This window comes from Scyliorhinus canicula, chromosome 1, assembly GCF_902713615.1.
Source record: "Scyliorhinus canicula chromosome 1, sScyCan1.1, whole genome shotgun sequence".
Lineage (NCBI taxonomy): Eukaryota > Metazoa > Chordata > Chondrichthyes > Carcharhiniformes > Scyliorhinidae > Scyliorhinus > Scyliorhinus canicula.
Window position 1 is genome coordinate 274,715,751 of NC_052146.1, and position 27,252 is coordinate 274,743,002.

General features: G+C 44.4%; 1 protein-coding gene across 1 annotated transcript in view; it reads left to right on the forward strand.

The window, feature by feature from the left end:
- LOC119974606 (tetratricopeptide repeat protein 7A-like) overlaps positions 1-27,252 on the forward strand; it is a 451,074-nt gene that overhangs the window by 48,052 nt on the left and 375,770 nt on the right. The window contains exons 4-5 of the mRNA XM_038813643.1: positions 10,379-10,509; positions 15,699-15,817. Coding sequence (XP_038669571.1) covers positions 10,379-10,509; positions 15,699-15,817 — 250 coding nt within the window. The remainder of the gene's footprint in view (positions 1-10,378; positions 10,510-15,698; positions 15,818-27,252) is intronic.

Sequence of the window (27,252 nt, forward strand, 5' to 3'; positions counted from 1 at the left end):
AATTCGGCCACTCGGCCCATCGAGTCTGCTCTGCCATTCAATCATGGCTGATATTTTCTCATCTCCATTCTCGTGCCTTCTCCCCATAACGTCGGTGTTGACATCGCTGTGCAGGAACCACGGGCGCGATTCTCCGCCCCCCACGCCGGGTGGGAGAATAGCGGGAGGGCCTCCCGACATTTTTCACGCCCTCCCGCTATTCCCCCCCCCCCCCCCAAGCCCGACCCACGCCAACGGCGAGCGGCGATTCTCCGAGGTTGGTTGGCCGAGCGCCCGGGCCTTGACCGTCGTCAAGGCCGCGCCGCCGTGACGCATGGGACCGCGCTCCTAGCCCCGCCCGGGGGGGAGAATCGGCCCCGGAAGTGGCCGTGAAGGCTGCCGTGGGTCATGGCCTGTCCCACGGCAGCCTTTATCTCGCCCAACAGGTTTAAGTCAGGGGAGATGGATGGGATGTATGGGAAGTGGAGACCGGCGGGACTGGTGAGGGTGAGGGACTTGTACTTGGAAGGGAGGTTTGCAGATCTGGAGACGTTGCGGGAGAGGTTTGGGCTGCCGAGGGGAATGAATTTAGATATATGCAGGTTGCGCTACAGGAGTGGAGGTTGCCGGAGTCACCTTATTGAAGCAATTGCTGCTCCCGGATGAGTTAGGAGATGGTAGGATTGGGGATATACATGGGTGGTTGGGGGAGGGGGGTACGCAGGTGGTGAGGATCAAGAACAAATGAGGGGAAGAGTTGGGGGGAAGACAGTCTGGGGATGCGAGGCGATGCAAAGGGTAAATGTGACCTCCCCTTGTGCGATGATGAGCTTGATTCAGTTCAAGGTGGGACACAGGGTACATGGGTACATCGGACCCGGGTGAGGATGAGTGGGATCTTCCAAGGGGTGGCCGATGATTGCGAGAAGTGTGGGCGAGAGCCGGTGAAACATGCGTACATGTACTGGGATGGCAAGAAGCTGGAGAGATACTAGGAAGCGGTTTTTGGGACGTTATCTAAGATTGTGGGGGCAGAGGTCAGGCCAGACCCAATGGTGGAGATCTTTAACGTATTGGAAGTGCTAGAACTGCTGGAGTGGAAGGGGGTCGATGTTTTGGCCTTCACATCTCTAATTGCCCAGTAAAGGAGCTTGCTAAATAGGAGGTCGGATGCGCCGCCAGGGTGGCGGCCTGGCTGGGGAGCTTATACAACTTTCTCCGGTTGGAAAATATTAAATTTGAGTTGAGGGCGTCAGTGGAGGGCTTCGAGACATGGCGTGTTCATGACGATCGTTGAGAAACTGTTCATCGTGGTGAGGGGAGAAGGGGGAGGGGTAAAATGGGGAAAAAAATTGTACAAACTGGGGACTGAGAATTTGGAGCGTTTTTTGTATATGCTGCTTTTTTAAAATACATGTTTGGAATAAAATACATTTCAAAATCGCAGTGGAGAAGTTGAAAGAGATGGGAGTAAGGTAGAGCTGTCATCAGCATACATGTGAAAACTAACACCATGCTTTCTGCTGATGTTGCCGAGGGGCACCATGTAGATGCAAAAAAGGAGTGGGCCAGAGGATAGATCTTTGGGGGGCACTGGAGGTAATAGTGGGGGAGCAGTCCCCCAATGGAAGCCATTGTAAGTGGTATCTTGAACTGTGACTAGATAGCTAACAATTGTACAAGCAAGAGCAGTGCTACCCAGCTGGATGGTTGTGGAAAAGCGTTGGAAGAGGATGGCGTGGTCAACCATGTCAAAGGCTGGAGACAGGTCGAGAAGAGCGAGGGGGAAAATTTACGCTTGTTGCTGACTTTGATAAGAACTGTTTTGGGACTGTGGCAGGGCGGAACCCTAATTGGAGCGATTCAAACATGGAGTTTTGGGAGGCGATGATATATTTGAGGACTATGGAGAGGAAAGTACAGGTGAATGACCTCCCTCCCTTCTGTAAAATTGTATGATTCTATAAGTCCAAATCATCTTTTGAAGTGCTTATCATTTACATTTTATCCAGGAAGTGCTGATCCACATTCATAAAGACACAGTTCATAAAAAAATTATTAGTATTTGCTGATGCATATGCCATCCTTTCCAATTTCCTATTTCATTGCTGAAGCTTCCATTATTATATTTTAAGCCCTTGAATATCTGATCATTCTGGATTCTTTCAAAATTGATCCCAACTGATCGAAACACTAAATCATAATGAACTAAAATGACACTACAGTATCGATTCCGGCTCTGGGTCACTGTCAATGTGGAGTTTGCACATTCTCCCCGTGTCTGCGTAGGTTTCACCCCCACAGCCCAAAGATGGGCAGGGTGGGTGGATTGGCCATGCTAAATTGCCACTTAATTGGAAAAATTTAAAAAATAATGGCATTAAAGTTTATCTTACAGTGATCACACTTAGAATAACAGCCCAGTTCTGCCCAATTGATCTATTCCTAGGTGTCTGATCCACACAAGCCTCCTCCCACTCTGCTTGATCAAATCCTATACTTCAAGCTTTACCCTTCAGCCAACAGACAGTTTAAATATGTGCTTCAAATTACGGTGTGAGAATTCAAGTTTAATATGTTCGAACAATGATGCAGGTGAATGAGACCCTTTGATTTATTTGAATTGATGCCTAATACAGTAAATTAATTGCCGTGTTAATGCAAACCTACTTGTGGCACTAATAAAGATTATCATTATTATGAATACAATTATATATATCAATGCTGAGGAAATTGCAAAACCTGTTGCTTCACTGCGCCAGGGACCTGGGTTCGATTTCTGGCTTGGGTCACTGTCTCTGTGGAGTCTGCACGTTCTCCCCGTGTCTGCGTGGGTTTCCTCCGGGTGCTCCGGTTTCTTCCCTAAAGTCCCGAAAAACGTGCTTTTTAGGTGAATTGGACATTCGGAATTCTCCCTCAGTGTACCCGAACAGGCGCTGGAGTGTGGCGACTAGGGAATTTTCACAGTAACTTCATTGCAGTGTTAATGTAAGCCTACTTGGGACACTAATAAAAAATATTATTATCATTGCTTCTTTTGCCTCTCTCAGCTAGATTTAAATCCATATAACAACACAATTTGATAATTTGTGATAATTTCAGGCGCTTATGGGGAAAATGGCTTCTCAAATGTTTTCCTAATGCAATTACCAATGAAAAGTCAGTTGAAATATAAACAACTGTCAATTTTATGCTTGGATTATGTGTACGTAATGAAAATAATGAAAGTAATGTACATTAACTTGTGCATTTGATAGGGTGTACATTGCTAATGGGTAAATCAGTATTTTCAACTGCCCAAGGTATTTAAGATGCTGATTTAATTGTTCACTGTGTGATCTCTTGAGCTTTTGATGTTGCATTATGAAGATTTCAAATGAATTGATATCACAAAGCAAATTTTATTGTATTTATAAATTGAAGTATGATTCTTTTACTTGTCAGATAATCTAAACTATGCACCTACATGAGGAAAGAAATGGGCGTAATCTCACGGAAAAGCTTTTAGGTGTCATTTGTGGTGGGTTTTTCTGGGGTTTCCCGCTGACTCTGTCAGCAAGATCCCCACCACTATCTAACCACATTTAGTCATTTTTTTGGGCCCTGGGAAGTTCCTCCCTGGTGAAGCCCACACTTTGAATTATTTTCATCACTGGGGAGCTGAACTTGCTGGCCCTCTGAGATTGGACGATCATTTTGAAAGGGTGCCCCAATCTCTAAGAGGGCTTGTGGGTTGTCCACAACCCCTAACCATGGGCATTGTCACCCACCACACACATGGACATGACCCCAACCCCCACTCCTCAAGTGATGACACCTCGCTATGGGGTTGCCCAGAGCCCCCCTTTTCAGGCCTTCCTATGCCCCCTTTTGGGCCTTCCCTCTCCAAGACCCCACCCATCGCAGTGCTCAGATGGCAGTGCCAAGATGCCCGTGTTCCAGTAGGAGGGCCACCCAGCCCTGCCCATGACCACCCAGGGGCCTCCGATGGACCAGTACTGATCGGTGCCCGGCTGGGGAATCCTGGTGAGGCCGTTATATGGTGGAGCCCGGTAGATCTCTGGTGAGCAGGCGCAAGCGTGTTTAAAACTGACTTGGGTGAGCGAGTCTTGGTCATGCCCATTGTGGGTGGGATCCTGATCATGACGCCTTGCGAGATCTGGGTAGATCCCGTGAGGGGTATTGGCTGCTGGGAAACCTGCGGGAGGCTTCTCCCGGCACCTACTGGCCGGGCCACATGCCCTTTTGTGTGCGACATCGTACCCAACACTTTCACTTGAATATTTTGAACAGCTGTATGCACTTTCCACTACTTCATGGCGATTAGGGTTTTGGAGTCGTGTTAATCCTCTTGCTGTGTATATAAGCATTATTAAATACAATTGCAGCTTTTGAATGATTAAAGAGCACATGTTGTTGCATTTTTAAAATTAAAACAACACCTCTGACACCTGAAGCTTTTTCCTTTTTAGCTTGTTCTGCATGTAATCACTGGCAAGCACCCACTACTCATTATCAGCAGCCATTCCATTTAAACAATCATTTTATGCCCACAGGTGGAAAATTGTACAATTTTCTTTGCTTCAAAATTTCACACTGTTCTTGCAAACAATAAAATCCTCTTGTTGATTTTGGTTATAAATGTTGCTTAATCTTGCTATCTGTCCACTGCTATCTGCCCTTTTTCAGCATGTCCAGCTTGCTTCGTCAATGAGAGCACAGCGATGAGGAGGGGTCTTGAAATGGTATGTATACATTATGCATCAAATGCCTCTGCTGTAATTACATTGCCAAAATTGCTTGATTTGCTAAACTGTAGAATAATTGGCATGTTGGGAAAAGTAATCACTTCCTGATCAAGATTTACAACTTCTGCCTGTTTGTTTGTATTTCAAATTTCAGGTCGGCATCAAATATTCTCTTGGGTTAAGTGTCCTGTGGTGTTTTAAAAAGAAATAGATATTCGTTATCTAATTTCCAGATGACTTACTCAAAAGCTGGACTGTCTTATCCAAAACTGGGCAAAATTTTATTGCTGGTGCAAATGAGTGGTCATACCATTTGTTTTCATATAGAGGCTAATACTTAATTAACAAAAACACAAAGTGATGGAATTATACAGCCTCAATGAAGACATAAAATAGGTCAATGTTTTGAAAATGGCCTTAATCAGATTGTTGCTCCAATCATTTTATTTTTAAATGATCTCCACCACAAGGTGGAGCCCTAACTCTTACTTCAAAGCACAGTCTGCAGAAGGTAAATTTACTGTGTCAACCCATCTGTTTTATATCAAAGAAGAAACCAATCAGTAATTAGGTGCGTTTTCCTCAAAAATTGGCATTTGTGGATTGTATTGAATTTGTTTTGTTCAATCTTTGCTTCTCATAATTTTATTTCATCTGATTTTAAAGGGGATTAACAGCATCTGGAATTTCTGATCTGCAAGCCAAAATCCATCCATGCAGCAGAAATATATCTGGTGTTTTTCAGTGGTTGTAATACCATAGCATTTAGGAGTTAGTTTAACCTGCCAAAGATCAGTGAAACTCTTGTCTATTCGAGTTCTTATGTCTGGGCTCCTCAGGATTCTAGCTGACTGAAAGGTGGGTGTACCATGGTCTGAGACTATTGTCTGACTGTGGGGAAATTTTAAAGGTGAACATCTCATTGTGATGGATTCAAGATAGAAGTAGCTATCTCTGTGTCACTCAGATCATGGTTACAAAAACGGCAGGGTGACCATCAGCACAATGAATGGTGAATGCTGTTCTTTCATTGCTGACTACAAAATCTGACCCAGTGAAACTCTTGAAGTATGGCTTGATTCCGAAGAATCCTAGACTGTATTAGTTTGGGTGTTCTATCCCTCTCCCAGGTCTCTATATCCTTTTACTAAAACCTGTTTATCTTCTCAATGGCTTTATCAAACGGCATATACACCATTGGTGATTAATCTTCAATGATCCCAAATTCCTCTCTCAATCTATAAATGTTAGTGGGCACCCAACGCACATACTTAGTTGTTCACAAATGCATATGCATGACACTTCACTTATTTACATGTAAGGAAATCCACCACACACAGACCCTTCCTTTTAAGAAGCCAGAGCATGATTCCTTCCATTAATAAACTGATTAAACTTTGATGACAATTTGGCAGTTTTCATTGTTTTTCTGGAGCTACTTTACAAATGACGAGATTTATTGAAATAACCGAACCCATGATGGAATTTGAATTGTTGATTTTTGAAACTCGGGTGCCATAACCACAAGGGGACTAACATGTTTATGACTTGAAAATGGGGTCTGATTTACGTTTCCGCATTCTGGTCCAATAATCCACCCACCGTCTAAACCTGCATTAGCTAAAGACTATATTTGGTTCTGATTCCCTTCGTGGAAGATTGACTGCTAGGTTATTTAGAGCATTCCCCTATGCATGATATGCTGAGGGAGTCATGAGTAATAAAGTTTGTAAATGTAAACTTTTTAAAAAAAGTAATCTATTTTCTGTGTTCAATATTGAGGCAGGTTAGGTTATGAGGAGGGTTCAGTCAGAAATGTTAACTGACGCTGACGATTTCAAAATAAATCTTCAAACTGAACACTCAATGAATGTGCAAAATTCCATTTCCCACCAGGCGCAGGCAGTTATGGCACACAGTGGTATACTGTTACACAGTCTTTCCCCTTTCATTAACACACAGGTTAATCTGTGTGCAAATTTACATTGCATCCCTGAGGCTAAAATGTATTCAATTGAAAAAAAAGAATTTATCTTGTATTGTATTTTGCACCTGTTGTGAGCCTCCCCAAACTAATCATTAATTTTAAAGCAGTCCTCTATGAAGGCAACAAAGCCAGAAAATAAATGTTGAAGCTGCAGACCAAAGTATTTATACACCTGAGTACAATATATTGATTCACAATAAAATGCACATAGGAAAATATAAAAATTAAACTACACACAAGATAGTAGATTCCAATTGCTAGGAAACTGTTGTGACATAAAGGTCACTTTGAACAAGATGATTTGCAAGCTTACAGGTAACGCAGGAGACCTAAAATGTTGCCGCAGAAAATGTTTCATGCTGCAGTCAACTAGATATCTATACCATCGTTTATCATTGTATTTATGTATTTCAAAAATGCAGAATATAAAAGGCCAATGGTGTAACATGTTTCTTATTATATCTGCCACCGAAGGTGGGCAGAGGTAATGTTTTTGCCCTTGTTTATTATTCGCTAAACTCAAAGCCTAATGGATAGATTTCAACAAAACTTGATATACAGATGGGGCGGGATTTTCCCATTCGGCGGCAGTGTGTCCACACCGTCGGAAACACCGTCGCGTTTCACGACGGCATGAATGGAGCTAGGAGTACCGATTGTGGCGATTCACGCCGCTCCAGCCTCCCATCCTGGCGTGACCTGTGCTCTGCGGGTTCTGCGCATGCGCAGTGGTGCCGGCGCCAACCCACGCATGCGCCAGCCCCAAGGCAACATGACGCGGGAGTTTAGGGGCCGGCGCGGAAGAAAATAGGCCCAGGGAATGAGGGGCCGGCCCGCCGATTGTTGGGCCCCGATCGCGGGCCAGTCCCCATCGGAGGCCCCTCCTCCCACAGGCCGCCTCCCCGACCTTGCGCACAGAGTTCCCGCCGGCTGCGACCAGGTGTGGATGGCCATTGGCCCCCATCCTGGGCCGGGAATCGGCGGCCCATCTGGAGTCGGCCCGCGCCCGGCACCGTGCCAAACACGCTGGCGCCAATGCGCCGATTCGCCGCTCCGTGGAGAATCGTGTGCCGGCGGCGGAGCGGCGTGGTTTGGTTGCGGGACTTTTCCGGCCCGGCCCGGGCTGGGAGAATCCCGCACAGAGTATGGTCCAAGGAAGAACTGAATAGTTTTTGGCAAAGGTGTAGATCTGGATCCTGGAATTTTTTTGAACGATCCGTTATCATTGGTAAATAGTCTGAACTGGATTTATTTTAGAATGTTGTAGGTTTTGTTTAGAATGTTGTGGATTATCTCAGCCGCTGTGGTGCGATTTGTCAGCAAATGTGAGCAAAGTTTTCAGAGCAACTTGTTGGATGTCGATTGTCCTTAAGCCTCCTCAGTGAGCTAGAAGTTCTTCATAAAAATAAGTTTATTTTTCAGCTTTGTAGTTTGACTATCAACCAGGCAAAGAAATGCCGCAAGGAAGAGCAGTGTAACTGTAGCAATGTTGAATTAACACAGGATGCCAAAGGTGTGTATTCAACTGAGTGTCCACTCCACTTGTCAGGGATTGTTTCTGACATCTAGAGACTTCTCATGAATGAAATAATTAACAGATTATAATACCGAGTCTGTTTGGATAGTGGGTAGCTAATGGAGTTTCAAGTCACTAAATCAGTTTATCAGATTCTACATCATAAACTCCAAGCAAGACATGAATCTGGAGAATTTGAAGATTCAATACATTCCTCAAACACAAGGGTTTTGCTTGATTCCAAGGATTTTGCTTGCTTTGCTCTATCTGCAAGTTTATCCTACGTGTTGGTTGCTTTTGTGTGAAGAAGAGTATCTTGATATTGGTCTTGAAATTGTTTTTTGCTAATTTAAACCTGTGTTTCCAGGTTCTTCTCCCATTTGCTTAAGTTAACATAATATTCTGTGTTAACCTTTTCTCTGGTCACTTCTCAGATAACTCCTTTCCAGGGTCAAAATCTATCCAGCCTTTCCTGAAACTCAGACTCCTGACACAGAGGCTCAATTTTGTGGCTTCTCTCTTCACTACCTCCAGTGCTTTAATGTCTCTTTTTACGACCAAAACCCGAGGCTGTGTTCTAGATTCAGTCTAACCAGAGCAAAGTAAATGAGATCAGACAAATGTCTTGAGCATAGATTAAAATAGCTAATGTGGCAGAAGGCTCAACGGACTGCCAGATCACTGTTACTGAATTCCCTTCCAACATAAGCCTCGCACATTATCTCATTAATGCAAAGCTAACATCTGATGTACCAAAACCCCCTTGGACTTTTTCAAAAAGTGTCTTGAAGTCTTTTATGCCCATTTTTATGCATAAATATTGTTCATTATTCCCTCAATACCCCACTGATGTGCAACCAGAGTTATTGCATTCGACTCTGAAGTAAGATTTAAATGTATGAACATCTGAGTCAAATGTCAAAGTGACACTAAATCAGGTAGGTAGGGGAGATGAGATTTTATTGATCTTGTTTACTGAGCACGATATTACAAACACTAAATAAAACACTTATACTTTAGCAAGGGGGTAGAAACATTCGGTTTAAAGTGTTAATGCAGAAAGCATCTAACTTTCCTCTCGTGTTCAGTATTCAGAGGCCTGAGACGGCTTGTCCCAGTAATGGTATACAGTCAGCACAATGAATTGCTATTCCCCCGTTCCCGAGACACTGCAGTGTTGATATAACGAGCATTTTCCCTTGATTAATTCAATTCTTGTTGCTTTAATTCTTTAGTTTTCTGTTGTCAGATTTGAGATAAGTAACAAATAATTGGCTCAGATTTGAATGTACACGAGGAGGCTGATGTTTTAGGTACGGATGGGCGAGCACAAAGTTTAATGATTGCCCGGCTCTATCCTGCCCCCGGGCCATTTTTTTCCAGAGGTGGGATGGAGGAAGTACCTGCTCGGGGCATGTAGCTAATTTTACTGATTTTCCAGTCCGCCTCCAGCACGAAGGCGCTTGGGACGTGGCCTCCTGACAGCAGACCAGGTGAGGGGGGTGCGCAGCACTCCAGGCAGGCCGACCTGGCTACAGCTGTTTCCCCCCCCCCCCCCAAGTTGGTCAGGTTGCCAACTCTTTATTTTAAAACCTCATTCAGCCAATCATCCATTCACGAACATTCACATTTTAAGCACTATCTGGCAGCTAAATGCCTACCTTCTGACTCTACAGTGCTTTGGCAGAGTTCCCGGATGGACTCTGTGCTCCACGTTTCAGGGAAAGCTGGACACGGAAGAACTGGGAAGAAATGCAGAGCGACGTCAAGGCAGGATAAAGTTTGAGCAGAGCAGCAATCCAATGTTGATTGCCGTTTCTCCGAAATCCGAGTCCATTAGAAAGTGTTTAGTAAATTATGAAATGTTTGATTACCTGTGGATGAATAGAAACTACTCCAGTTTCACCATAAGAATTTACAATGCCACCTGCACTGGTCAAAGCGAATCCTGCACTATTTGGAATCTGCCTCACAACATTTAACACGAGAACTAAATAATGGAGCCAATACTTTATGTAAAGGTATGTTCTGTCAATAAAAAATATTTAGCTTTGAACTCCTCATTCATTTTTCATAATGAGTCATGCTCAGGAAAAGATGTGACATCTTCAATCAGAACAATCTATTAATAGCATTTTCATTTCTCAGGCTTGTCTCTCGAGCGGCAGGCTTCATCTGTTACCTCACGGGTTCGTCTGTTTGAACGAGAGGAAGAGATAATTTCATGTTTTGAGAAAGCTGGTGACATTACTCTGGTCTATTTACAAGAAGGAGAGCGGGTAAGGAAGACTCTTTCAACTTAGATTTTGCCTCAAATAAAAATAAAGAAGGGGTGAGGGGAAGGAGTCCGAGAGACACTTTAGAGAATTGGATGGTGCAGTCAATTTGCGCATTTTCTTTGGGATTTGGATTTGAATTTGCGTCAGAGTGAGTTGGAAGCCTTCTTTCTAGAAAGAATGTGACCTGACGTCGCCCCTTGAAGGGCCTGGAATATTGTAGCTGACATCACGAGACCTGTTAATAACAAAGAATGAAAGAACAACTCGCTATCAGCCTCTCAGTATTTTGGAATTGATTTGGCTTCGCTTATCCAACACAAATTCTGTGCCTGCTGCCTCACGTTTGGATATGGAGCAGGAGCAGGACTTTATTTTTTCTCCCTATACCCCAAATCCTTTCCCCTCCTCCTCTCTTAATGGTGATGACTGTTCCTAGGGTACAGCCCCATGGATACCAGCAGCCCTCGAGCACATGATTCACATGGCTAGTCATGAACATAGAGACTGGGGAGATCTTTTGGAGCAAGCGGAGTGGGGAAGGGAGTGTATTTGTAGCCCAGTAGATCATGTTGCCACTGACGTTTACAGTTATGCATTTTGTCTAGCTGCTGGATGGCAATCAGGAGCAAGATTAGTTGACGTGTTATTTTCTATTGCCCCCTTCCGTAGTTTATGAACATTTCTACTGCCTCATGTGTCGAGTTCAACTAATGCAGCACGGACAAACTTAGGGGCAAACCCAAGACCTTCCTGGTCTGCATGGCTCTTTGAATGCAGTTTGTTTGTCCACTGATCTGCCAAAGAACGTGAGATGGGAATCTATATGTTTTAAAAGTGAACCTAGAATTGGGTGGTCCCTAGATTAAATAACATCATAACATTATATAAAATCTCATATTATGATGTCTCAAAATGGTTCACACAAATTGTATTTAACGTTCATTGACTGTTCTTGTATTGGCAAATACCACGGCAGTTCAACACTAGCATTTTTGGGCACAAATGGCAATGAGGAGAATGATAATTAAACTGTTTTCAGACTGAGGAAGAGATGTTGCCTAATATACTGGGAGAACTAAATCACGGGCGGCACGGTGGCACAGTGGTTAGCATTGCTGCCTCACAGCACCAGGGACCCGGGTTCAATTTCGGCCTCAGCTGACTGGCTGTGTGGAGTTTGCACTTTCTCCCCATGTCTGCGTGGTTTTCCTCCAGGTGCTCTGGTTTTTGCACATTATCCAAAGGTGCAGATCAGGTGCGTTGGCCATGCTAAATTGCCACTTAGTGTCCAAAATGTTAGGTGGGGCTACTGGGTTATGATGATAGGCTCGGGCCAGGGTAGGGTATTCTTTCCAAGGGTCGGTGCAGACTTGATGGGCTGAATGCCCTCCTTCTGCACTGTGGAGATTCAATGATAACCCCTTGTTTTCTTTGACGAGCACCATGAGATCTTTAATATCATTTGGATCAGTGGAAAAGGCCGTCACAGCTTATTTAATGAAACCTGTGAGATTGGACTGAGTAATACAGAGATAAAGTTAACGAGATGCTGTATTACTTCTGCTGATGAAGAGCCTTCTATTATTTATTTCACACTCTTCCCCTCATTTACTATGCTTATGTTCTCCTAGTTCCTGTCATTCTTTCTCTTTTCCTCTTCTTTTAAAATGCTGCATATAACTAGTACTTTTCAATTGAAAAGATTAAATAGACAACCTGTAAATGTTTGCTAATCTATTGATGAAGCAGAAGAACAAGACAACCTAAGTTGATTTCCCCTTGCTTTTTTGCAATTCTCCTTTGTCTGTTTATCCAGATCCCAAGTGAAAAGGTAATATGCTAAAGACAGTGGGCGAGATTCTCCGCACTCCCGACGGTGCGGAGAATAGCGTGGCTCGTAAAATTTTACGGCCACGCTGTTCCGACGCCCTCCCGCTATTCTCCCCCCCCACGCCCAACTCCCGACACGAATCGCTGCCGCCGTTTTTTTACGGCCGGCAGCGATTCTCAGCTGATAGATGGGCCGAGTTCCCAGCCCTTTACAGCTGTTTTTACGAACGGCAAACACACCTGGTCTGGCCGTTCGTAAAAACGGCCGTAAACACTCGCATTTTATAACCATGGCACCGATTGGCACGGCAGTACCACGGCCGTGCCAAGGGTGCCATGGGCACGCGATCGGTGGGCACCGATCGCGGGCAGCGGGCCCGATGCCCGCGCACTATTTCTCCTTCCGCCGTCCCGCAGTATCCATTCGCGGGGCGCTGAGGGACAACCCGGCCCGCGCATGCGCGGGTTTCGCGCAAATGCGCGATGACGTCATCCGCGCATGCGCGGGTTGGAGTCTTCCAATCCGCGCATGTGCGGCTGACGTCATATGACGCGGCAGCCGGCGCTAACTCCGGCAAGGGGGCTTAACGAAATTCGTTAAGCCCGTGATGCCGGAGCTTACGGCGTCGGGCTGCTAGCCCCGACCGGGGACCAGAATCGGTTCCTGGTCGGGAAGGGGGGGGGCTGGCGTCAAACCCGCCCGGGTTTGACGCCAGCCTTACGATTTCTCCCGTTTTGGGAGAATCGCGCCCAGTGTGCCAGCGAGCACTTGGTTTCTGTTTTTTAAATGTATATAAAAAAGAGTTTACTCACAAGGGTGAAGTAAAGGATCGCACAGCTGATCAATGGATTTTTTCCCCCTGTTCGAGAAAGAAAGTGGTAACATTTTAATGCAGCAGTAGTTTAAACAGTGAATTTCTGAATTTATAGTTTTTGAAAAATGTCATGCACTGCCAGAGTCCCCTCTCGCCATTGATAGTCAAATAAATATATCACAAGTACCATTAGTCACCTATTTGAGAGAATAATTAGCAAGAGGTGAGATTAATTTATTCCAAAACAAGAAGATTGTTACGATTCTTGGAGAGACTGATAACTTTTAAAAAGAGGTAAGAATTTTACACTGACCAACACACAAAATCTCCCAACACGGTTTCACATTTCAAGACATTTACTGTGACAAACAAACTAAAATTAACATTGACTAAATATTACCTATATGGCAACTAATATTCCCAACGACAAAAAGGTATTTCCTGTTAACTTCTTAACACAACTGAAAGCCCCACATTAGTTAAAGGTGGGGTGCACCAGTCAGCTTTGTGTCATTGTGTCAGAGGTCAGCTGATTTCCTTGTTGAGCTCTGAGGCACAAAGGAGGGGTGCAGGAGGATGGCAGGTTGCATTGAGGCTTAGGACCAGAATGCGTGAGGCAGGGCTGAGGCTGAGTGGAGGTATGGTTGAAAGGTTGGGGTTCGGGGTGAAAGAGGGTTACAAGGGAGGCGTACCAGCCTCCCCGGACAGGCGCCGGAATGTGGCGACTAGGGACTTTTCACAGTAACTTCATTGAAGCCTACTCGTGACAATAAGCGATTTTCATTTCATTTCAAAGGGTGGTATCATGGGCATGGAGCAGTGAAGTGGGAAGGCCATTAGTGTGATGGGGAGGGTGGGGGGTGAGGTGGAGTGGACAGTCAGTCAAGATTTTAAAAAATGGTGGGGTCACAAGTGGGTCCGTCTCTGGGTGCTGGCTGGCAGAGTCCTCACAGGGCATTGAGCTCACCTATAACATTTCAGTTATAACATTTCACTCTCCCTGCTGAGAGTGATCTTGAACAATCTCCTTTTCAATCCATAGAATGGGGGTCCAGCTGAGCCTGCGATTTCAGCCGTGTTCCACAGAGGGGCGAGTATCCCACTGGACACTAACATCAACTTCAATTAAAAGTGACCAAAAAATACGCTACATTGTTGCTTCCACGATAAATAAACTGACCCAAACTCCCCTGTAACCATCAATGCGTGCAACCATGAGGCGTGCCAATTAATTTAGATCTTTGACTTATGTTAATCTCAACAAATAACAACGCACACATGTAAAAGGGAAACCAATGTTATGTGAAATGTTTACAAGTAAAATTTCAAGTGAAAAAAAAACACCTTTGATCTCGCACTAAGTCTGATAATGGTATTGGGCAGGAAAGTTTAAGCAGGGATTCAAAACCTTGTAATTTGACTAGGAGATGTTTTTATAGCCTGTGGAATTGTCTGCTGATGACAGGTTTCACTACTGTCTACATTGCATGCGTGTCCCGTACATGATGTCAGTCCTTTCAAGTTTAATTGTAATTGCATGGGAAATGGAGGAAAAAAAAAAGAGAGTAGAAGTGGTACACACTCATTCTGCCGACGGGAACTGCGTGCCACTGATATAATGCAGCACCTTGTCCCAACCTGCCCTTTAACGGGTCCTCTTTTCCCTGCCACTGGACTAGGATGAATCTTTCAATGTTCTTTTTAAAACATTCCCTTTACTCAATTTCCTGAACATTCTCAAGTGGACTTCCAGTAACAAATCATTCTTTGATGACAACTTGGTCTTCTACTCACCACAGTTTTGTTTCTTCGAATCAGGAATCCATTCCCACCAACACTCTGCTGGGCGGTTAACCTGAAAACGGTCCTTTTCTTCTGTCTGACCCAGCAGCACCTGTGGGTCTTCTGCCCCAAAAAGTCTGTATACAGCAAGGCCAATTGCCTCTTCCTCTGTGTTAAAACGTTAAAACTTACACTTTACTTTCAACAAGTTTTGAGTTTCTGTCTCCACAACAGGAAGGTTACCACGTGTCTGTCGTAGGAGGTCACATCCCCCTCTCCGAGTGAGATCACCTGAACTAAAGGAGACGGTTTAAAACATAGTTGTGTTATAAAGTCCAGCATTCGTAGCTAGATGCTGATAGGAGGGGAGCACTTTAGTTTATATCGACCTGCCGCTCAGTTTCTTGAAGTTAATTGACCCTCAGGTGGGCATGTCCCTTTGCGTAGTCCTTTGTGATAGGATCTGGATCAACAGTTAGTGGTCCACATGTTCTGGTATGACTGGATGGCTGGACCATTACAGGGCATACTACAAACATAGGTCCTTCAATCGTGTTGAAACCAGATGACCATTACAAAACTGCTGATGGTGTAACTGATGATTGAGGCTGAGAAATCAGAGGCTGGGAAATACTACCTGCCTCGTTTTAGAATGTAGTTTTATCAGATGACAGAATTTGGTGTAAAGCTGGGTGTAATGGTCAACAGACCATGCTCTTCCATTTATCTTAACACGTTTTGTTTTTCGTTTCCTTCCTGAAGGCCATGACCAGCACTCAGTCTAGAGCTACCAAAGGGAATGCGCCTGTTCAGGAGATGGAGCTCACTTACTTTCTTGAAGCCGCATTGCAAAGTGCTTATGTGCATTACTTCAAAAAAGGGTAAGCAATCCAGAAAATCTGTGTTTGACATGAGAGTCAACCGAGAACTTTATTATCCTTTTCTGTTGCAGTTTGTTCTGGGGAACCACATGTACGTACACATTTTAAAAAGGAAAATGGATTATTAGTTGTAGAAACCTTTAAAGACTTAACATGTTTGGGAGTGCAACACTGCCATGAGATGCTAAAAAATATAACCTGTGCCCAACCCCCCTGTGCTGTGTTCTTAGTCTCAACCAGGACTGGGTGCGCAGGTGGTGTGGAGGAGTGGGAGTGGATATGTCAGCAAGATGCCAAGTGTCCTTATAGACAGAAGAGAAAACCAGAAATCATCTATAACATTCTCACACTCATAATTTGGAGCAGCATTTGTCATGACCAATCAACAAATAGGCAGCACATGTTTACATGCCTTGGGAGGTAAATGGGAGGAGTTTGTCAAAAGTTAAAAGGAAGTATCATTGGTAGCAGTGCTTTACTTGAATAGCCTAAAAAGCTACCTTCCTATACTGCACTTTCAGAGTCTTTGGGCTGGATTCTCGGTTTCAGAGGCTAAGTACCGGCGTGAATGGAGAATCCGTGGGCGTTCACGAGACGAAAATCAGCGAGAACCCCTCACCGATTCTGGTACCGGTGAGGGGCTATCACCAGCACCATGTGAAACTCCGGCGGAGCACAACGAAAATGGCCAGAGAATGGCCGGGTCCCCGGGCCGTGCATGTGCAGGACTGGCGACCTGCACTGGTCTGGCTGTAAAACATGGCGCCGCCCGTACTTGAACCCATACCCCCACAGCCCATCCCCTGGCCACACCCCACCAGTCCCCCCAGCCATAACTGAAGCCCCCCTAGCCAGCGGCGTGGATTCTGGCCGAGGGTGACGGCGCTGGACATTGTCCACAGCCAGCACGCCGGGTTCCCGACTGCTGGGACCACACGTGGCCAGTGCCGTCGGGAACCTGGGCCCGTCGGGGGTGGAGCATCGCAGGTGGGCCGGCCGATGTCCCGCCAGTGGTGCTGAAACGATGTGCGGCGCACGTCACGATGATGCCAGTTTGGAGGGGGCGGAGCATAGTGGACTGCTGCAAATCCGACCCTGATTCCGGTGTCGGAATTCTCCACCCGATGGCCAATCACAATTTCGGCGTTGAGCTACAGAGAATCCAGCCCTTTGTTTTAGTTTCTTGGGCTTTGGGCTGAGAATGAACAGGAATATCTTAAAATCCCACAGAATGATTACAGCATATGCGCTCCCAGTTTCCATCGATAATCATGCAAGATCTGGAGAGGTTTATGAAAAAACATTTTTAAATGATTAATGAAGGTGGTGTGAGTCAACCAGAATATTGGTTTCACCTGAGGAAGGAGCTGCGCTCCGAAAGCTCGTGTTTGAATCAAACCTGTTGGACTTTAACCTGGTGTTGTAAGACTTCTTACTGTAACCAGAATATTAGTATCCAAATAAAATGAGACCTTCTGTTCCACTAACATTTTCTAACAGTAGAGGTGTTGTTAAATAGATTGGGGCAGAAATGTTGAGATTTACAGGTTGTGCATACTGAACTAGGCATTTAATACGAATCTATTATACTTTCAAAAATGGTGGGTTGATCCATGATTCCGAAGGTACTGTCAATATAGTGAAAGTAAACACATTCTGCAAAGCACACGTGAGACTCTTTTAACTGCTGGACTAACAGTGTGAAAGAGGCACATAAAAATACAAATGGGGTTGACAATAAAGCAGAAGCAAAAATAGAGAACTCCAACCTTGCTAACAAGTATAGTTGTCCCCCCCACATTGCTGAGCAAAGAATGTGAACCCCTTCTTCTCAGCCATATGAGGAAGAATTGAAAGTCCTCTCTACTGAACAAAATAAAAACAATGAGTGACTTTCATACTGTATAAAACTGCATGTGTGATATAAACCTGTATTTATTAAAGGGATTGGGTACATCCTGCATGTTCCGCAAATGTAACACTCCTGTTAATTCTGCTTTGTCATTCTTGTTGGTAACGCCTTTGTATCCCACTTAAATTTGTTATTTATAACATTACAACCATCAGCATAACTCAGTGGTAGTGCTTTTGCCTCTAATTCAGAACTCATGGGTTTAGATCTCCCTGCCCTCCAAGGAATTGACACATAATCCAATTTCAGTGCAGAACATGGAACATAGAACATGGAACAGTACAGCACAGTACAGGCCCGACCATTTAACCTAATCTAAGGTCAACCTAACCTACACCCCTTCAATTTACTGCTGTCCATGTGCCTGTCCAAGAGTCGCTTAAATGTCCCTAATGACTCAGACTCCACCACCTCTGCTAGCAGTGCATTCCACGCACCCACCACTCTCTGTGTAAAGAACCTACCTCTGACATCTCCCCTACACCTTCCTCCAATCACCTTAAAACTATGTCCCTCGTGACAGCCATTTCCGCCCTAGGGAAAAGTCTCTGGCTATCCACTCTATCCATGCATCTCATCACCTTGTACACCTCTATCAAGTCACCTCTCTTCCTTCTTCACTCCAGTGAGTAAAGCCTTAGCTCCCTCAGAGTTGATCAATTTAATTTTGAAAATGTGAGTTAAAATCTCAATAATCCTTTTTCATATTTACTTACCGTAGATCAGTAGTCCTGATATGGCAGAATGCATGACATGACATAGTGCTACCATTGTTATAAAACAGCGTGCCCTCCACCACGCCAGAGGAAACACCATGGGGAATTAACAAATGTCTTTTGATGTCTAATTCTCTTTTAAAATAATTCATGGACTTGCTTCAGCTACAGATTGTGGCGAAGATTCCACATTCTAACCGTATGTAGTGTTAGAATGTTTATAAACCACCCTTTTAATTATTTCTCAGAACGCAAAACTGTACCTTCAGCTGAGATATCGATGTTTGGTGGTCAACATGGCACTTTTATAAACTGTCCAGTTATGCTAAAACAGTAAAATTGGATTGTTATTTAGTAGCAAAATAAAGGAAATAAATATGTCATTCTACCGTCCAAATTCTTTCAAACTACAGTAATTCCTAACTTACTATTGTAGTTGCATTCCTGGAAAGTGAAACCATAAGATATAGGACCAGAATGAGGCCATTCGGCCCATCGCTTCTGCTCTGCCTTTTGGTTATGGTATGTCGATCTCCTGCCGTTTCCCCGTAAGCCCTGATCCCCTTCTTAACCTATCTATGCCTTAAAGACACCCAGTGATTTGGCCTCCGCAGCCTTCTTTGACAATGAGTTCCACAGATTCACCACCCTCTGGCTAAAGAAATTCCTCCTTATCTCAATTTTAAAGAATTGTTCCTTTCGTCTGAGGCTGTGCCCTTGGATTCAAGTATCACCTACCAGTGGAAACACGTTCTCCACATCAACTCTATCTAGGTCTCTCCGTCTTCTGTAAGTTTCATTGAGATCTCCCCTCATCCTTCTGAACTCCATCGAGTACAGACCCAGGGTCCTCAACCGCTCCTCATATGAGAAGCCCATCATTCCCGGGATCATTCTTGTGAATCTCCTCTGGATCCTCCCTCCAAGACCAGCACATCCTTCCTCAGATATGGGGCTCACAATATTCCAAATTGAGTCTGATCAGAGCTTTATACAGCCCCCGCAGTACATCCCTGCACTTGTATTCTAGCCTTCTTGAAATGAATGCTAACATTGCATTTGCCTTCCCAACTAGAAACTGAACCTGTATGTTAACCTCTATCTCTCAAAACAGGGTGAGTTCTCTCACGTTGTGGGTACTACCCTGAGGGTTCCTTCACCTTAAGTTCCCTAATCAAGTCTGCCTCATTACACATCATCAAATCCAGAATTACCTGTTCATGTTGTGGTAGAGTGGGTTCGACCACAAGCTGCTCCAAAAAACCATCTTGTAGACATTTCACAAATTCCTTTAATGGCATCAGATTTTCCTATTACAGTTACTGCATAAGTCTTAGTTAGATTCCATAGAACCTTTTGATGCACTATCAATTACGACGAGACGAGAGTAGAATTTAATCAAAGCTTTATTACACAGAGGTGTGTGGCCTCCTACAGCAGCTGACGAAATGGCTGCTGTACGGAGAGCACACACATTTATACTCCGCCTACTGGGCGGAGCCAGCAGGCAGGGATCTACTCCCGTACCTGTAGTACAGGGGCCTTACCGTAAAACCCATATATACAGTATAATACATCAGAGGTGACTACCACACCTTTCCCGTCAGAGAAAGTATTGAACATTATACTCTTCTCCCTGTGTCTGCGTGGGTTTCACCCCCACAACACAAAGATTTGCAGGTTAGATGGATTGGCCACGCTAAATTGTCCCTTAATTGGAAAAAAATAATTGGGTACTCTAAATTTAAAAGAAAAAGAACATTATACCCTATAAGTTTAGATACTGTATATTGCTAAATTACATAATTTGTAAAAAAAATCTTATAAAATAAAATAAATATATAAGAAATATGCTGAGCCTTTTACTTACCGCCTGCTTGCCTTCGCTCCTCACCGCCGCCTCCGCTTCTCATATCTCCTTCTCGCTGCCTCTCCTGCTCCTTAACCCTCTGGTTTGTTGGCTATATCCTTCCTGACTCTCCCACTGCACTACCCGCTTGATCGACTGCCAATCCTCCTGTTGTCCGACCCTCCCACTTGCCGCTTTCCTGTCCTGAACTTTTATTGTGAGAATGGGCTTAGTAATTGAGCAGGGTGAGGCATGGAAAAGCCTGTGGAGTGAGAGAAACTTCGAGTTGCAGGCTCGTGGTAAGCCCCAAGTTGGCGAGGTGGTGAGAAGGCAGGTCGGCCAGTGAAATGAAAATCGCTTATTGTCACGAGTAGGCTTCAAATGAAGTTACTGTGAAAATCCCCTAGTCGCCACATTCCAGCGCCTGTTCGGGGAGGCTGTTACGGGAATCGAACCTTGCTGCTGGCCTGCTTGGTCTGCTTTAAAAGCCAGCGAATTAGCCCTGTGCTAAACAGCCCCTCAGTGGGAGGATTGGTGGCGAATGTGAGGGTGAGGGAGTGGAAGGGCTGCTCTAAAATGGCATTGATTGAGTCACATGGCTCTGCATTGTATCCAGCACAAAGCAACATTAATGTGAATCAACAAAGCTGAACGTCAATACTAGCCCCATTTAAAGCATGACGTTAAATCAAAATGACTTCAAACGGGGCAACCTAAAGTAAGGACTTAACTGTTTGCCCCTTGTGTCATGTGTAAATGCAGTGGAACATTTAAACCTTCACGCATTACTTAACTACATGCATTATTTAATACACCATGACTTGTACACCACTTAGTAAAAGGAACCTGAGGAAGGAGCAGTGCTCCGAAAGCTAGTGTTTGAAACAAACATGTTGGACTTTAACCTGGTGTTGTAAGACTTCTTACTGTGCTCACCCCAGTCCAACGTCGGCATCTCCACATCATAGTAAAATGAAAGCATTTACAAAAGTATATAATCAGCATTTTTATTTTTAATGCTAGGTGTTTGTTTAAGTTCAGTGTATTTGGGCAAATAAATGAATGCTAATGCCTCTGGCCTGCAGGCTACACTACACCGAATGTTGAAGCACAATTGACCATGTTTTGACTTTTTGATATGTAGTTGAGTTGATGGAAATTCAGTTTAATAATAACATTGTCCAATTTGAAATTAAGCCGTACAAGCTTGGCAGTTTGTGCCTGAGCCCTGATTTTTACAAAGCTAGTTGATGTCTGCTGGCTACCATCAGGGGCTTTGCAATTGGTGTCAAATGTCTGGGGTATGGAGGGATGAATTCTTGATCCTAATCCTTTCATATCCTTGCTGGAAAGTTAGGGGAGGACAGGATCAGGCTGTGGTATGATGCTCATAAGGCAAAGAAGCCTGCTCATGCTCCCTGCCTTGATTCAGATTCAGATTCAGACAAAAAACTGGCTATTTGGGTAACAAACTGGAGGATTTTCAGTGCTCTATAAATTGTACTGTGGCATGAATTCATTTCCTACCTCCGACCTTCATTAGGATGGGTGAGAAAAGTGAAGCATGAAAATGCATTGGCCACGATTTATGCACAGATGCTACGACAAATTCGGATGAAGGGTGATACAAGTTTGGAAAAATAGGTGGTAGTGGTTAATTATTACTAGTGAATCCCTCTTTTATGGAAAATCAACTATTCCAAGTGTGGAGTATCATTCTTTCATATTATAATTATGGGGGGGGGGGGGGGTGGCGGGGGCCGTTGGGTAGAGAGAGGTGGTCGTGATGAATCCTGTGGGGTGCTCTTTGGCTGCACCCACTGCCAAGCAGTCAAGGAGGAGCTTCGACTCCTGCCTGGAATGCTGCTCAACTAGCCCTATGATCTTCTCCTGCTCCTATGGCTATGGCTTTGTGCCCAACTCCAGGCAGGTATGTTGTGCCCTCTCTTGGTTTGGGGAACTGGAGGCTGACTGGAAAATTCCTTCCTTAAAATATCTGGCTCCATGTGTGGCTTTGGGAAATCAGTATGCTGACCACTTTGTTATTGTTGGGTCCTATCCACCTCCATTCCCGCCCGTTGGAGAGGATGCAGGAAATGTATTAGAATGATATCAAGGATGAAAGATTTCAGTTAAGAGTCGTCGGGTTTGGTTTCTTTACAGCAAAGAAAGTAACGGTGAGATTTACTAGTGGTGTTCAAAATCATGGAATGTTTTGATAGCGCAAGGAAACTCGTTTCCCTTGAAATATAAAAATGGAGCAGGAGAAGATCATACGGCTAGTTGAGCCGTCTTTGCCATTCAATATCATGGCTGATCTTGGGCTTCCTGCCCACTCTCAATATCCCTCAAGTCCTTCAGAGACCTAAAATCTATCCCAGCTTCAATCTATTCAATGACTGTGCATCCACAACACTCCGAGGTAGAAAATTCCAGCATTGCATGAAGAAATGTCTCCTCATCTCAGCCCCTTATGCTGAAACTGTGCCCCCTTTTTTGAGATTCGCAAGCCAAGAGAAATAATGTCTCATTATAAACCCTGTGAAGCCACTTCAGAATATTGAATGTTGTAATGAAATTACCTTATTCTTCTAAATTCCAGAGAATGCAGACCCACTTTACTCAGCCCTTCTATGCAGGGACCAATCTAGTGAACATGTGTTTTCTTCTGTGAAGAAAGACACAAAATATTTATTCAATGCCTCTGCCATCCCCTCAATAAACATGAGAATTTTGCCTCTCTCTGCTTTATAGGGTCAATGTTACTTTAGCTACTCTCTTCCTTTTTATATACTTGTAAAAGCTCTTATAGTCTACATTTTAATATTTTAGGCTAGCTTCTCTCGTATTCTGTTTTCCCCTTTATTACCAACAACATTTTGGTAGCCCTTGCCTAGTTTCTAAAACACTTCCAATCTTCAGACTTACTACTACGGTTTGCAACCTTCTTAGCCTCTTCTTTTAATCTCATACTTTCCTTAATCTCTGGAGCAGAAAGATCAATAACCAGAGGGCACAGATTGAAAATAATTGGCAGTAAAATGAGAATTAAGAAGTAAGGTGATGATTCTTTTAATGCAGTAGATTGTTATGCTCTGGATTGCACTGCCTGATGGGGTGGTGGAAGGGGATGCAATGGTAACTTTCTAAAGGGAATTGGATAAGTACTTAATGGGCAAAATTTATAGGGGGTTATCAGCAAAGAGCAGGGTAGTGAGACTAATTGAAAATCTCTTTCAAAGAACCAGCATAGACCGAATAGCACCTTTTCTGCTGTATCATGGTATGATTCTATTCTTCTAATTGTGCTAATGTGCCTGAAGTATTCACAGAACTTGTGGATTGCCAGAGTATACTCATTTTATCAAATCATGACCTCCATATCATGACAACACCTATAACAAAGTGTGTTGAAATCGTTAATTGATAAATTCTAAGAGTGAGTTGGTGTGAATATCTAATATTTACACTCTAATTTGAATGCCAAATGACTAGTAGGTAAACATGACTTTGTGGTTTTGCACGAGTGTCCTAAATACTTTATTGGATGAGGAGGTGACTGAATATAGAATCACCTAAGCTTACTTAATCACTTAGTTAAACAAGCTATCAGTAAATGTTCTCTGAAATGTTGTAAGTCGGTTGTGCATCATATGTTGACAGTTTGAAGAGACACATAGACTGTTTTTTAGAGCGAGTGAAGGAGTTGAATGATATGCTCAAGGGATAGACCAGGGACTGACATTTGCCAACATGTATTTGTGTCCTTGTATAAATGCTTATTTAAAACACCATCTACACTGTGTGGATCACCCAGTAACTCTGTGTTTAATGCATTTGGAATGGGTCAGCACCTCAGGAATAAGAATGTGCTCAGCGTTCATTAGCTGGAGAGTATTCGTCATTTACATTGAGAATATCCTCCAGGTTGTGTGGCACTACCACCGGGCTAAATGGGATAGATTTACAACAGATCTAGCAACTCAAATGGGGCATCCATGGGGCATTGTGGACCATCAGCAGCAGCAGAATTGTACTCAACCACAATCTGTTAACTTTATAGCTCGGCATATCCTCCACTCTATCAATAACATCAAGCTCGGAGATAAACTCTGGTTCAATGAAGAGTGCAGGAAGGTGTGCCAGAAACAGCTTCAGGTGTACCTAAAAATGAAGTGTCAACCTGATGAAGCTACAATACAGGACTACTTTCATCATACCAAACAGCACAAGCAATATGCAATAGATGGAGCGAATCGATCCTTGAACAGTTAAACAATCAACTGGAGCTGGAGGCTCTTCAAGTATACCCATCCTCAATGATGGGGGAGCCCAACACATCAGTGCAAAAGTCAAGGCTGAAGCATTTGCAAAAGTCTCGAGTCAGAAGTGCCGAATGGATGATCCATCTCTGCCTCTTTCTGAGGTCCCCAACATCACAGATACAAAACGTCAACTAATTCAGTTAACTGCCTGTGATAGCAAGAACCGGCTGAAGGCACTGAATACTGCAAAGGCTTTAGGAACTGACAACATTCTGGCAATAATACTAAAGGTTGTGCTCCAGAACTAGCTGTGACTCTGACCAAGCTGTTCCTGGCATCTACCTGTAAATGTAGAAAATTGCCCAGGGATGTCCTCTCCACAAAAAATAAGACAAATCCAACCTGGCCAATTGCCGGTCTACTCTCCATCATCAGTAAAGCGATGGAAGGGATCATCTGCAGCCCTATCAAGCAGCACTTGTTAACAATACCCTGCTCACTTGCACTCAGTTTGGGTTCAACCAGAGATACTCAGCTCCTGACGACATTACAGCCTTGGTCTGAACATGGACCAAAGAACTAAATTAAAGATGTTAAGTGAGACAGACTACTTTTGACATCAAGGTAGCATTTGACTGAGTCTGACATCAAGGAGCTCTAACAAACCTGGAGTCAATGGGAACACAAGGGAGCGCTCTCTTCTAGCTCTTGAGACTCATATCTAGCACAAAGGAATATAACTGTCATTCTTGGAGGTCAATCATCTTAGTTTCAGGACATCACTGCAGGGGTTTGTCATGGTAATGTCAACCATCTTCAGGTGCTTCATCAATGACCTTCCCTCCATCATAAAGTCAGAAGTGGAGATGTTTGCTGATGATTGCATAATATTCAACACCATTCGTGAATCTTCATGTGCAGCATGACCAAACATTCAGGTTTGAGCTGATGAGCAGCAAGTAACATTCACGTCACACAAGTGCCAAACAAAGACTAACTCCAACAAAAGGGAATCCAACAATATCCCCATGACATTCAATTGCATTGCCATTGCTGAATCCCCCACTGTCAACATCCTGAGGAGCTTAACTGGACCAGCCATATAAATACTGTGGCTGCAAGAGCAGGTCAGAGGCTGGGAATTCTGTGGAGAATAACGCGTCTCCTCACTCCCCAAAGCCTCTCCATTTTCTGCAAGGTAAAAGTCAGGACTGTGATGCAATACTCTCCAATTTCATGGATGAGCGCAGCTCCAACAACATTCAAGAAACCCAACACCATTCAGGACAAAAGTGCTTGTTTGGCACCCCATCCACGGCCTTCAACATCCACTCCCTCCGTAACTGACACCCAGTAGCAGTGTGTATCATCTACAAGATGCACTGCAGCAATTCACCAAGTAACATTCATGTCACACAAGTGCCAAACAAAGACTAACTCTGATAGCACCGTCCAAACCTGTGACCTCTCCCGCCTAGAAGAACAAAGACAGCATATGCATGGAAACACCACCAGCTGCAAGTTCCCCTCCATGCTACACACCATCTTGACTTGGAAATGAATCAGCTTTCCTTCACTGTTGCTGGGTCAAAATCCTGGAACTCCCTCCCTAACATGGGCTGTAGCAGTTCAAGAAGGCAGCTCACCATCATCTTCTCAAGGGCAATGAGGGATGGACTGTATAAATGCTGGCCGAGCTAGTGACTCCTGTAACCGGAAAAGAATATTTTTTTAAATGTGCCTTTTACTAACTTTTAATGATTATTGAAAAGTTTGGATGTAAAGAAAGGACTAAGTGTCTTTCACAATGCTGGAATGTCCCAAAATCCTTTCCAGCCAATAAATGACTTTTAAAGTGCTGTTATAAAGGGAAGCAACCCACTGCTGTTCGCACTAGCAATCGAACCGCTAGCAATTGCGCTCAGGGCAGCAAAAAATTGGAGGGGGATCCGAAGGGGAGGCAGAGAGCACAGAGTCTCACTCTATGCAGACGATCTGCTCCTCTACATCTCGGACCCACAAAGCAGCATGGACGTAATCATCGCGCTCCTGAAAGAGTTTGGAGCCTTCTCGGGCTACAAACTCAACATGAGCAAAAGCGAGATCTTCCCAGTACACCAGCAAGGGGGGGGGGGGGGGGGGGGGGGGGGGGGGGGGCAGCACTAAAGGGGCTGCCGTTCAAACAAGCCCAACATAAATTCCGCTACCTGGGGATCCAAATAGCCCATGACTGGAAAGGGATCCACAAATGGAACCTCACCAGCCTGGCGGAGGAAGTAAAAAGGACCTGCAAAGATGGAACACACTCCCACTCTCCCTCGCAGGAAGAGTCCAGACGATCAAAATGAACGTATTGCCCAGGTTCCTCTTCCTGTTTAGATCCATTCCGATCTACATCCCCAAGGCCTTCTTCATAGCGCTGGACAAACTTATCATGGCGTTCGTATGGGGGGGTAAAAATGCTAGGATCCCAAAGAAGGTCCTACAGAAAACAAAATCCAGGGGGGGGGCTAGCCCTCCCGAATCTACAATTCTACCACTGGGCGGCAACAGCCGAGCGAGTAAGGGGATGGATCCAGGAGCCAGAAGCCGAGTGGGTGCGTGCGGAGGAGGCCTCCTGCATGGGGACCTCCCTCCGGGCCCTCGCCACGGCAGCACTCCCATCCCCACCCAAAAAACACTCCAGCAGCCCA